The sequence below is a fragment of the Rosa chinensis genome, chromosome 1 (genome assembly GCF_002994745.2).
Source record: "Rosa chinensis cultivar Old Blush chromosome 1, RchiOBHm-V2, whole genome shotgun sequence".
NCBI lineage: Eukaryota > Viridiplantae > Streptophyta > Magnoliopsida > Rosales > Rosaceae > Rosa > Rosa chinensis.
Window position 1 is genome coordinate 28,863,289 of NC_037088.1, and position 14,345 is coordinate 28,877,633.

Below are 14,345 nucleotides of genomic sequence, written 5' to 3' on the forward strand. Positions count from 1 at the left end.
TTATGAATTATATATAATTATTTATATTTTTCGTCTTATAGAGTTTTTAGTGAATTTAATCAATTTATGCATTTTTTTTTAGTTAAATGGGTCACAGTGTTAATCATTAAATGGGTCATTTTGTTCAACACGACACGACCTATTTATTAAATGGGTTAAGCGGGTTGAAAACGGGTAACCCGTTTAATAAATAGGTTGGGTTTGGGTTTGAATTTTTGACACGATTAATAAATGGGTTGGGTTTGGGTTTGTCTCTTGTGACACGACATATACCTTGACCCGACACGAACCCAACCCGACACGACCCATTGACAGCCCTAGTTATCCGATGTAACTATCTCGATTGCTTATATATTAATCAAGAGAGATGCTCTAATGAGGACCTTTAAAATTAGGACTTTCTAATTAACGGTTGTGAGACCAACTGTTCGATTATATTTTGACAAATCAATCGTTAGATGTTTAGGTATCATGAGTAGATCACTTCTGAAATTTTTTTTTTCAAATTACTAATTGTTAAGGTACCGAATTAGATTAAATCAATGAACGAACCAATCTGTCAAACCTGAACCTTTCATGTTCATAAATGATAAATTATGATTATGAATGCCTTAACGATTTTCAATTTGATTGAAGATTTGCAAAAATGATATACTCATGAATATCTAAACATATAATGGTTCATTTGCCGAAATGTGATCAAAAACTGAGTCTCACAACCGTTGATTAAAAAGTCCTCATGAAGCCCTTATTAGAGCTCCACCCTATTAATTAATGCAATTTCTTTCTTACTTAAAAAAAATGCAAGGCCTTTAAAAAAAATGCAAGGAATATGTGCAAAGTGCAGTGACATAAATGAATCGTAGAAAATAAAACTATTACTGCTTGCTTAGACATAACTTACTACACAAGTATGGCTGAAAAGGCACTTCTATGTATTCTGAAATTAATTAGCATTTCATCATCCCTTCAGCTTTTGTTGTTTTTTCACTCAACCCGGTGGACTAAGGAGGAAGGGAATGAATACTATAGCGATTGCTATGTTACCCAGCATGATTTGCTTAGAGATCGAGCTGGCGATTTACCATGTCAAAATAGACCCGGTAGAGCAGATCGAGAGAAAGACATATATGTAAAAACAAATTTCCCAACTGGTGGAGCGAACAAAAGTATCAGCACCACCTCTGGCCTCTTATCTATCTCTAGTTCTCCAAGGCTCGCCTCTTATCTATCTCTACTGGTACGTACACTGTTATACATATCTTGTAAGTATAATATTGGGCTATTATCATTCAACACATGATTTCCCATGATCACAAGGAGAACAGAAGGTGCAGTGGATTGGGAGAGTAATTCTCCTGCCTTCCCGGTGCTTCAAGGAAACAAAGAGGAAGATTGCAGATCAGATCATGGAGAGAAGATCAAGTAGATCGCCTCACTGATCTTGAGTTAAATATGGTATTCATTCCATATCAGTTTACATGATTTTAAATTGATATGCATATCAGTTAGATTGATTTGATATTCTCATCTGCATTAAAAAGTTTTCAACATGTATATCAATTTGAGATATTGACTGATTTTGGTTAGGAAAGATTCGATTGCATATTCAAAACAGTTTTAAAACCTTTCCATGTTTATCTTGTTTTGATGACAAGAAGAGATTTAACTGAGGGGGAATTTTGCTTCTCTATAAAAGGTTTTGAAAATGCATTTTGACCGTAGAGTTTTTGATTAAAAAGGTGTTTCGTGTGTGAGATATAGTTCTTGCAAATTGTTTTGAAAAACTCTCATTGTTTATGGTATTTGATTTTACACACTACACTTACTGCATATATATCATTCAAGATCAGTGAGGCATCTATTTTCACAAGAAATCCAGAAATTCTATTTCACCTGTCATCAGTAGGTGTTTCGTGGCTGTGTCATTCTTGTGTAGAATAGGATCTTCAAATTGTAAACAAGTTAGCTATGACGCTTGTAAAGTGGTTGTGTTGAACACCACAACTTGTGTGTTGTAAGATCTTGATTTCATAGTGGATTTTTCTTGTGTGTGGGCTACATAAAACGCCTCGCAGTGAAGTTTCCTCAATAGTGAGGTTTACACTGCGTTAGCAATACTTGTGTTAATTTGTCTCTATTATCTATTTTGTTCCATTTAGTGTTTTCATATCTTCTATCACTGGCAATTGCTTGTAAAATAACTGCTCTGCGGTTTTCGTTTAGTTTCTTTCTTCACTTGTATCAATAAATAGCTAGCTAAAGCGCATGCATGGGGTCTCAGATGCAGAGTTCTTGATGAAATGGCCCAACATACAACTACTAGAGGCATTGGTTCTCTTCTTGAGTTGTAAGTCCAGACGCTATAAAATACTGGAATTTGTGAGGAACATGGACAAATCAAAGGTACAAATGGACCAAAGGGGCGTTTCTCGTATCATTGGTCTAAAAAATTTCCTCCCGGGGTAATCCATTAATGATTGACTTTGAAGTAGTACTGGGTTCGTTATCGTATCTGAGGAGAATTAGATTAATAGGCTTCTTTGTAAGTTTCATAACCAAGAAGCACATACATGTTAAGTGATTGATGTAACCAATTTCTGATGTCAACAACAATTGCATGAGGACACGTGGCAGTTGATGGCAGCTGAACATTTAGTTAGTTAATTAGCTAGTTAATTCCTGCTGTAATTAGTGAGTCTAGTTAATTAGCATGGTTAGTTAGCTAATGGTTCTATCAGCTCGTGTTGTATAAATAGTTGTACGATCCCTTTGCTTGGTTGTAACGCATGCTTTAACAAATTAACAAATTCTGTTAGTAACTTTTCTCTCAAATACTCTCTGCATCTTCTTCTTCTTCTTCCTTCTGCAAAACTCTAGGTCATCTTGACTGCCATGGTTATCAATACAATGATACAATCGAACAGTCTACAGAAAATATATTTCTTCCGTTGTTAGTTCCACTTCATCGACACTTCCAATGACCCCAACACTTGTATCCAAGGTGCTTTTAAATTTTTCAATGCAGTTTCAAATCTAGCAACGACAATTGTGATTTGTGACCTAACTATGATAACCTTTAGTCAACATTTGCAAACTGATTCATTTAAAGAAGCTTAGTATAAACAAATTGTCAAACCTAGTTTTCATGCAGGAAGAATTTGGAATTAGAAATGTTGAGGATAAGCTGTTACAATGGGGTTATCTATGGTATTGAGATGTTTATCATATACTCATTTTACATGTAATTGAATGAAAATTATAATTTAATTGAACCAAATTTACTATATACAGTACTGACAACAAATTTACTACATTCAATTCCTACATATGTAATGAGTTGTTTTGAGTTGCCAAAACAGATATGTGAAGATGTTCATCAGCTTATGGTCTGGTTTTGGTGGGGAGCATCGGAGGAGGAGTGTAAGATACATTGGGTGTCTTGGGAAAGACTGTGAACCAAAATGGGAAGTTGGAATGGGTTTTCGTAATTTGGTCCAATTTAACCATGCCCTCCTCGCAAAATAAAGGTGGAGGATGTTAATTAAAGAGGCCTGATGTAAAACTCATTAGAACTAGATATCATCAATATTTCTTAAGCTGATATGTGAGATGTTTTGAGTCCAAATAGTAACACATATAAATACATAAAACCAGTAATTGAAAATTGGTTTTATGATAATGATTTGTTTTGAATTTGAAATTCAAATTGTATGGTTATTTGGATCAATCCAATCAGACAAAAATATGGCAGTTACATGACAGTTCCTTGATGGAAGGAACTGCATGCCTCATTTGCCTTGTCTATATAAGGAGATTGAATAGCCTACATTGATCCCTGCAAGAACACTACACACACTCGAATAATTGTCCCATCTAACAATTGAGATAAGGAGTGGATCTTGGAGAAGCATCAATGGACAGTGGCACTCCATCATGTTAGTATCACATGCTCTTATAAATCTTGCTTTGAATTTACACTTATTCTACTGCAGATTATCCTTATCATTTATGATTCGTGTTGCTATTTAATAACAATCTTGTATTTGACATAGTCATTATCTTACATATGAGATTATCGTGTTATAGGATTGCAATGATTTACGCATCCTAACATAGGATCAGAATACTATATCAATCCTATATTTGTCATATTCATGTAAATCTGCAGACATTAGGATAGATACACTATTGCAGTCCTAAACCAGGATGCGACTACTACAACACTCCAAATATGCCAATTATAGTATATGAGTTTTTATGTGCTTATATGAAGATATTTCATTGCAGTCATTTTATGTAACCTCTAACACCTGATTCTTTGGTAGCAAGGCTGTTTAAAGCTCGTTACTTCCCTCGGTCGGATTTCTTGAAGGCGAAGCTTCATGGTGGTGCCTCTTTTATATGGCAGAGTATGATGGATGGGAAGGAGCTGCTTATGAGGGGGTTGAGCTACCAGATTGGGGATGGTCGGAGAGTGTCAGTGTGGGGTGACCCTTGGCTGCCGCTACCATATGATTTCAGACCCTTCTCCCTCATCATGGAGGGTACTAAAGACATGTTCGTAGCCAATCTAATTGATGATGTGGAGAAGGAGTGGATTGGGGATATTGTTGATGAGTTATTCTCACCTTTTGAAGTCGATTTGGTTAAACGGATTGCTTTGAGTCTTCGGCCTGCGAAGAATAGAATTCTATGGCACTTTGATAAAAATTGGCAGTTTAGTGTTCAGAGTACTTATCATACATGCAGCAAGAGCTTGTGAGAAATTGAGAGTGAGTACCCCCTCGGCCTCTTCAGGGTCTGGTGGTTCAGGTGGTGGTCTATGGCAGTGTATTTGGAAGGTGCGAGTGCCTCCGAAGGTGAGGGCTTTTGTCTGGAGGTTATTACGGAGTATTCTGCCAATAAAAACAGCTTTGGCTCAGAAGAATGTAAGTCTTTCCACCTACATGTGTCCTTTCTGTGAAAATGCACCAAAGACCAGCTTACATCTCTTTAAAGAGTGTAATGTGGTGACGAGTTTCTGGAAACAAAGTCCATTTCTTTTGCGTGCTAAGGAGCACCCAACGCCAACTTTGAAGTCTTGATTGTTGGAATTGTTGGAATCTTTAAGCACATAATAGCATCATATGTTCATTATGGGACTTTGGGCGATATGGCATGAGAGAAATAATGTGGTGTGGAAGGAGGGGTTATTTATTCCTGAGAATGCAGTGAACTGGTGTATAATTTAGTTGGGAGAATACCAGAAATACCATCCTGGTCCGAAGAGTCCGAGTACGAGGCCAGTTGCTGGTTGGGTGTATCCTCCAAGTGGTAGACTGAAGATCAATGTCGATTGGTCTTTTGTGATGGACCGGTCTGTAGGCGGGGTTGGTGTAATCGTCCGGGATGAGAATAGAGGCTGTGTGTCTGCTTTTGCACGTCATTTACCACTGGCGGCTTCTGCTCTTTATGTTGAAGCAGAGGCGTATCGTGCGGGGCTGCTCATTGCTATTCATCAAGGGTGGTCTACTGTGGAGCTTGAGAGTGATAGTGCATTAGTGGTGGCAGCACTTTCTAGCTATCTGCTCTGAGGTGGGACGTATTCTAGAGGACTGCAGGGAGTATTTGAATGCTATAAGTGACGTTCAAGTACTCCATTTTCTTGGAGCTTTTGCTGCTAATATTGACATTCCTAGCTCTGTGGCGGCAGAGGTTATAGCGGTTATCAAGGAAATTGAGATAGCTTGGGTACGTGATTGGAAGCATATTTGGCTAGAAGTTGACTCCTCCCTGGTACTTGATTATTTTCATAATTCTTTTCTTGTGCCTTGGAATCTTCGAGTTCAGTGGAATAATTGTTTGTTCAAGATCTCTATCATGACATTTCGGTCTTCTCACATCTTCTGTGAAGGGAATAAAGTTGCTGATGCTTTAGCAAACTATGGTTCATCTTCTTCTGAAATGGTGTGGTGGGATTCACCTCCTTCATTTATCCTTTCACTTCATGAGAATGATAGGTTGGGTCTTCCTCAATTTCGTTTTCGTTAACTAGCTAGAATTTCATTATGCATGTTTTTTGGATTGAGAGGTTTTGATTTTGGTCCCCCTCCTTTGTATTCCTTTTTCCTTTAATCTTATGGAGTGATAAAGATGATTCTTCCTCTTCTATCTCTCTCTTTACCTTAAAAAAAAAAACATTCAAGTACTCCATGTAGGCCGAAAAGCAAATGGTGTGGTAGATAGATTAGCCCACCTTGCTAGCTATGCTATGTTAGATGAGTAATAAATTGGGAAGTCTCCTGCTATTATTCAGGATGTGCTCTTTGAAGATGTGTGTAATTTGACCCGAGGAAATGGTTTTATGTCCTCCTCATGGTCTACTCATCCTGTTACTTAATAAAAAGCCTTTGGGCACCATTTAAAAAAACAAAGTCATACCACCGAAAACAAATTTGTTTGCAAACTTGTAATAATGTCATAAGTAGAGTAATTATCTCAATAGAGCTATTATTGCACAAAAAGAACTCATGTTGTCACAATGACAACAAATTTGTAAGTTGTCATATGTGTAAATGTGTATATCACACACACACACACATAGGGCCCTTCTAGTGAGGGATCCCTTTTTTTGGCCATTTTAAGGGATCGCTCATTAATTAGACCCATTTTGCGATCACATATTCACAACTTAACCGTTCAGTTTTTAGGAATATATGAGTAGATCGTCCCTGTAAATTTTCAGCCAAATTGAAAATCATTAAGGCATTCATAACTGCAATTCACAATTATGAACAAGAACGGTTCCGGTCGGATAGATTCGGTTTGTCCATTGATTTAATCTAGTTTGATACCTTAACGATCATCAATTTATTGAAAATTTGCATAAATGATCTATACATTAGAACCTAAAAACTGAGCGGTTGAGATGCTAAAATACAATTGAAAAGTGGGTGCCACAAGAGATCTCTTAAAATTACCGAAAAAATGGATCCATTAGTGGAAGGGCCCCTCATATACATAATGTACACTATAGAAATTTGCATGTTCAATTATCTTCAGTGTTTGGCAGACTCAATTGGGAACCTTAAAAATAAAACTTTCTTGACATATCTTATAATGACTCGCTTGAAGGGTTTCCCGAATCCTTTGGTGAAATGTGCTGTTTGAAAAGGCTGGACATGATAGGGTGTGTTGGTATAACATAGATGTCTTCGGCTGTATTGCATCTTGGTCAGTTAGAACTAGTGTTCTGTACTTTTGGTAGCAAAGATGTATGTGACATCCCTTGTTTTAGACTCTAAAAAATATAAGCATAGTGGTGGTACCGCCGAAGAATATGTCCCCCCTGTCCCATTGTTTTAAAGACATTCGCATATACAATGGTCTAGCTAGTAGAGGCCTAAACCAAAAAAATTTCAGTACGTTTCCTTGGCTCATCAGGGCTTCAATTCTAATTTGGATCACTTTCTGTCATTTCTCTGCTTTTTCAGCTTTTAATTCTTAGTTAGGGTGGGAGCTTCATGTAAGGGTTGTGTTCGTTCCTTCTTACTGTAATTCTTTTGGGCCAAATTTATATTCCTTGAAACACATCAGTTCCATGAAGCATTGTGCCCAATTCTCCAAAATATTACGATATTAAACTTATGGATTAAAATATCAGTTTATACATATTGGGTCCGGATCAAGAGACACATTATTTGACACAATTTTTTTCACTTAATTTTATCCCTTAGATCTTGGTTGATCAAATGGTTGTTATTAATTGTGAGTATGATTTGGCAAGTGACATGACAATAATATTATTTTTCAATCAAAAAGATAAATAAATCTAGTTAAACAAAATTCTTTTTATAAAGAAAATCAAAGAAAAAATTTTACATGATTGAACTGCAGAAGAATAATAACAGGGAATAGCAAGAATCTCAGGATTCACTTTGAAGCAAATTCAAAATAGAAATAGCAGAAATCTTAAATCAAAATTGCACAGTAAAAAAAAAAATTCCCGAACACTGTACAGTCAATACTCTATTAATTTCATATATGAACATCGCCAACTAACACAAATGCATGCAGTAGAAATAGAAATTCAAAATACCATCAATCTCAAAACACCCAGGCAAAAGATCCAGATTCATGTCAAAGAGGTGTGTTCCCCCTTCAAATAAAAACACCACCTCTTCAAATAAAAACACCAAATCTGAGGTCATATCAAATTAAAAATCCACATCTCTTTACAAAAAAAAAAAAACCCCAAGACCATCTTCTTCTTGAAGAAAGGGAAAAGAAGAGTTTAGATATGGATGTAGTTTATTACGAATCATAGTATTTGATTCCTTCCTATATATTCTAAAACCTAAGAATTAGGATGTGCTCAGGTCTCTAATCTCACTGCAAAGGTATTAACTTGATCAATTAGATTGCTTTAGTTAAAGGCATTCAATTAAGAAGATTGATTTGGTTGTTTAAAAAGAAAGATTAGATGCGGATTTTGAATATAATATGACCCCAGATTGGTGTTTTTATTTGAAGAGGAGCACTCCTCTTTGCCATGAACCTGGATTTTTCTTTTTTCATTGAAGAACACCCATGTTCTATTGGATCAACCACTGCAAGTGGCCTAGTGGTTTTTGCCTAGTTGTGTGTGCTACCCAACCTAGGTTCGAATCCCGAAGTTGTCAAAGTGGCCAGGCACTGTGCTGCAATGCACAGTTGGAGCATTTCACATGCGCCGAAGGGGTTTATCTTGGGCCTAGGAAGCCTTTGGGTTCCCCTTGACAAAGTAAAAAAAAAAAAAAAAAAAAAGAAGTTCTATTGGATCGAGTTGGATCATGTAAAACTTTTTTTTATTTTCTTTATAAAAAAAATTGTTTAACTAAATTTATTTATCTTTTTGGTTGGAAAATAATATTATTGCCATGTCACTTACCAAATCATACTGACAATTAAAAACAATCATTTGATCAACTAAGATCTAAGGGATAAAATTAAGTGTAAAAAATTGTGTCAAATAATGTGTCCTTTGATCCGGACCCATATATATCTATTGGAACTTTGAAAAATAGAGATATAAGAAATATTAGGAATATATTGAAAATATTTTGGAAAAGAAATTTTCTTGAAAAATTTAATTTATTGGATTTATTTATAAATTGATAAAAATGTCAACTTCATCTACAACAAAAAGAAATTCTAGGTGGTTGAAAAGACTCTCGTTGGTCTACGAACACATATGACCTGTATAATACAAATTGTAGTAATGAACATGATAGTCATAGATCTCTTTAGAACTGTCGACTGTTTCCTCTATAAGAGGATCGTACTAGATGACTGGTCATATACTTCGATCTCCACATTCATTATATCCATAAGCGTTTTCATGCGATTCATTTGAGGTCACAATACGCTCTGTGCCTAAACTGTTAGAGTCAAAACTTAAGTCAACTGTAAAGCAACATCAGATGAGGTATTTTGATAGTCGGAAACCTTCATATAATTGAGGGGATTTCTCCTTATCAGGATTTCCCTCAAGAGAATTACTCCTCACTCAGATTTGCCTTGAGAAAATTTTTTCTTACCCGGATTCCCTTGAGGGGTTTTCTCTTCATTTAGATTCTCCTTGAGGGGATTAATCCTCACTCATATTCGCCTTGAGAGAATTTCGCTTCACCCAAATCCACCTTGAGATGTTTCACCTCACCCAAATTCACCTTGAGAGGATTTTGCCTTACCCAAACACCTCACTCATATTCACCTTGAGGAGATTTCGCCTCACCCAAATCTGGCTTAAGAGATTTCAATTTGAGGCATTTTTCCTAAACAGGTTGCGCTGTCTTTCTATTAGGCAATTTCCTGACTAGAAACCGTTTTTAAAATTTATACCTCTACATAAGCTCCATATTCCATAATGTACGTTTTTCTACAAATAATTGAGTAACTTTTTTATTTTATTTTTCTCTTCTAAAATTCTACAAATATTTGTTCATTTTATCAGAATATATACTAAATATTAAGGGGGATGAAATTTACACACCCAAAATTACAAGCCACACACCCCTTTATTTTTTTAATAATACTTCATGTCACCTCTTTTTACACTTTCAACACCCTCAAAGTCAGATTTTGTTTTTGGTTTTTTTGGGTCTTCTCTTCTCTCTCTCTCACTCCCTCTCTTTTCCAGACCACGACCAAAACTCTTCACTTTTCTCTCTTTCTTCTCCAGACAACATACCAGAAAGTATTACCGAGATTAATTCATAAATCCCAAAGTTTCCTATTTTTGCATTCTGGCCCCCGAGACTCTCTCTTCTCTCTCCTCCGCGCCTCCTCAGAACCGTCGGGTCCCGACCGACCCGACCCGATTTTTCCGGCGCCGTCGAACGTCCTCCGGCCACGGACCCGAGCCAGACCGGCTCGTCTCGGCCTGCTCCTCCTCCCTGTGGTGTCATCTCGCCCTGCCACCGCCCCCAGTCGGAGATCGAAGCCACCCCAGACGCACAATCGGGAATCGATTGGTTTCGCGTGCTCCGGCAACTTTCCGGCGGATTTCTTCACTTTTTTGGACTCTCCTGTTCCTCCTTATCATCCCCATATAAGCCTTGCATCACGATTTGGAGTGTAGAGCGAAATTTCCGGAACCGAACCGAAGCCATTGTTGCCATTTTTCAGTTCCTAACAGCCACCACCAAGACGGCAGCAGGGCGCTCCGACGACAACCTCCTCTCTCTGCCCGTTCTGGCAGTTAGGGTCCGAAACGTCGTCGTCTTCCTCTTCGACTCAGAGACTCTGATCCTACAGATCGGTGTGGACAGAGATCGCTGCTCGTCTCTAAGAAGCTGGGAACCGATGGTGGTGATGAGTCAGCGGCAGCGGTGTCGTCTCTATCTCTTCGAGGAATCTTATGTCTCAGTAGGGGCAGGTGATAGAGGCATCATAAAACAACGTCGAAGCGAGTATATCGATGGAGGAGGCTTTACACTTGCAGCAATTTGGGGTGTTTGTGGCGAGATCGGGTTTCTGGGTTTCAGTCTTTTGAGAGAGTTCATTAATTTTAGGCTTTTCATCGAAGGGAGGAAGTCCAATTCTGTTTGCACTTTGAGTTTTGTCGTGGTAGAGAGAGAGAGAGAGAAGATAGGCACTCTGGCTCAAATATATTACTTGATGACCGTAGAATTTGTAGGCACTCTGGCTAAAATGCAGTTGATGCTAAAGTGTTTTCAGTCTGGAATGACACTGGTCCTGTACGTCAAAATTCAAATAGTCTTCTAATAAGTGTGCTGATTAACATCTAGTTGCTCTTGTTTTGGAGCTAGACATAGTGATGGTTTCCCATGAACTAAAACAAACACTGGGAAGAAGGGAGAGTATGAAGAGGAGAGTGTGTGAACCAAGTTTATCTTGACATTGGGCACTTGGCAGTTTCAATCATAATTTTCAGCCATCTCTAGTGACTCTGTTTCAGTACATTGCTAACTTTTAGTTGCTTTGTATAGCTTTGTCTTTATAAGTTTGCATTCTTTGACAGGAAAATATAGAAACACATCTCAGTCAGAAGACCATTCTGGCTGATTTGGTTTGCAGGTTTCAATTCCATATCATTTTTTGTTCTTTTTCGTCAGAATAGGCATATATTCCAAGTCTTGGAGCTGATATCACTTGCAGCTGAGTTGCCAAACTGAGGAGAGAGCAAGGAAAGCATACCACAACAGAAGTGCGTGGCATGGAACCTAACATTACTCGAAACTGTATTAAATCAGAAAATTATGTATTTTGGGAACTCGTTATCACCTTGGCTTTTGTTTTCTTGGGTTGTTCTCTTCACAAGTTGTTTTACTTTTAATCCCAAGGAGTATGTACTTTTAATTTCCAGTTCCCATTATTTGGAAAGAAGTTGCAGCTGAAATTGTCTAAACAATCCACAAATATAGCACCACAGAATGTGATCGATAATTCAAGGCAGAGTAGGTTCAGCCAGTAAATAGTGTTCTGGATAAGCTTCAATGCTTTATCTTGATGTAGTTATGAACAACACCTTGATTAATGTGCTGGGGGAGGCCAACTGGATCGATAAAGTAAACAAAGGTGAAATAACTGTACAGCCACTCAACATTCTGATTTCTAAGAGCACCAAAACCAAAAGATTACTAATCCACATTAATTTGAAAAGATTTCCCTATCTACTAGAACCTGAATTGGCTTGCTTGATTTGGACTATAGTGCTATTTTTGATTGTATTGGACAAAAGATAACAAATTAGATACAATATTTGGCAGTGCAACATAGAAAAACAAATGAGATTGGACAATAGACATCATTTTAGCTAAGGCACTAGTATTTTGCAGAAGAGTTTCTACAGTTTATACCTTTTCAAGTAAACCACAAAGCTAGGAGTTCATAGTCAAGTAGTCTCGGATTAACATCCAGGGTCTATCTTTTTGTATACATAATATGGACAAGGGAAACAATAAAATCCAATAATGGTTTTAATTAATTAGGAATAACAGAGTTCTTTTCCTTTGCATACCTTGAATCTCCCTGTTGAAATAGATCTCTTCAGCCCAAGAGGACCCTTTACCAAGCTGAAAACTCCGCTTCTAATATTATTGAATTTAGAATTCTGTTCCCCAAACACAGCTTCTTTTGAGGAACCTGTTTCCATAGAAAACTCGAAATTCTGCATCGAAAATTGCTCGCTTTGATCCATAGAAAACTGGAAATGCTCCATCTGGTTTTCCAAGTCTTTATCATCTTCACCATCATGTAAATTCAACACCTCAATCAAAGAAACTGATCTCCTTAATCTATGGATCTCATTATTTTGAACACGAAAATCCTCTTCTTCCCTATCTTGAACCACCAAGACAGTTCCACCACTTGTATGCTGGTATTGATTGATCAGCTCCTGCTGTGGATTTTCTTCGACAGAAGGCAATACTTGCTGATGATTATGGTGTTGAGGCACCAAAGCAATAGCAGGAGCAGCAATATTGGACCGACAAAGCGGACAACTAGAGTGAGACTTGAGCCAAGCATCAATACAAGGAACATGAAAAGCATGGTTGCACTTTGGCAATAGCCTTAAGTTTTCATTTTCTTGGAACTCACTCAAACAAACAGAACAGTCTGTGCCTTCTACCACCCCATCATTCTTCTTATACTTCTGAACCTTGATGGACTTGATCAGTGACTCTTCCATACCAGTGTTAGAGCCCTGCCACGATTCACTAGCCGGATTCGCCTCCCTGTCAATATCCCTAGCAGAAGCACCGGCTCGTCGCCGGCAATACTTGGATATGATGCTGTAGTACGTGACAAGAATACAAGCACTTGCAACAATGCCTATTAGGGCTATAATAAGAGGAGAGAAGTTTATACCAGCGCTCTCCTCAGAGCTGTCGCCGAACTCGAAAGGTGGCGGAGGAGCAAAGATCATGTAACACCATTGTGGGCAGTAGATGCTGCAAATTCCTTGAGAACAGTCTTTGAAAGTCTCATATGGTGGCCATGGATATTGGTTATTATTGCTTGCAGAGCCCATATGAGTGATATATGACCAAAAAAAAAAAAAACTCAACAACTCTCTTCGGTTTAATTTCCTCACTTTGATTGGCTTGATTTATGGTGATAACATCTTCCTCAATGAAGGTACAGAAAGAGAGAGAAGCTTGGAAAGTGTAAAAGGAAAAGACAAGCAAATCGAGGGGCTTAGATGCAAAGAGAAGCAAAGGGAAGGTGGAAATTGATGTGTTATGTGCCTTATATTCTACTTTTTCCTTGTGTTATTTTCTTTATCGTTGGCATTATTCAAGGGAGGTGGTGGTTGCTTTTCTTGTCTATTTTAAGTTGGAAAAGTGGTGGTTGTACTGTATTGTGAGCCAAGTGACTAATATATAATAGCTTAAGAAACCATCAAAAACCAAGTCATCGTTTAGTCGGTGATCAATATAGGTGAGACTGGACTCTTTGCATTTTCTGTGTAACATCTTCTACCATACTTCCAACTAACTCCATTTTTGCAATGCCACCTTATAGAAAGGTCATGCTCACACATTTAAATATATTATTATTCGCAGAAATCTTACAATGACAAAGTAACAAACTCGTTGATTAATTCCAATGTTTGTCTATGTTCTGAATTAATTAAGAATGTACGTATTATACTCACAACAACTATAAAAAGAACATAGATTGACATTGAGGGGAACCGGGGATGTTTAACAATTCACCGGAGTCAAAAATCACAATTACCTTTTAGTTACATCGGTATTTTAATTTGTGAATAATATCGAACTAAAAACAAAACCGTGAAATTTAATTTTTTTCTGATCAGGTTGGTCAGACTAGGTGTGCAAGAAATGCATTAA

General features: G+C 37.5%; 1 protein-coding gene across 1 annotated transcript; it reads right to left on the bottom strand.

Moving 5' to 3' along the window:
• Window positions 1-12,182: 12,182 nt before the first annotated feature.
• On the bottom strand, window positions 12,183-13,728 carry LOC112175367 (RING-H2 finger protein ATL51). Its single transcript, XM_024313042.2, has one exon. The coding sequence runs from the start codon at window positions 13,517-13,519 to the stop codon at window positions 12,473-12,475; it is 1,047 nt and encodes a 348-aa protein (XP_024168810.1). The 5' UTR covers window positions 13,520-13,728; the 3' UTR covers window positions 12,183-12,472.
• Window positions 13,729-14,345: the final 617 nt, after the last annotated feature.

What these genes read in the sequence shown, in the direction of transcription:
- LOC112175367 (XM_024313042.2), bottom strand. Translation starts at nt 13,519, where the DNA reads ATGGGCTCTGCAAGCAATAATAACCAATATCCATGGCCACCATATGAG.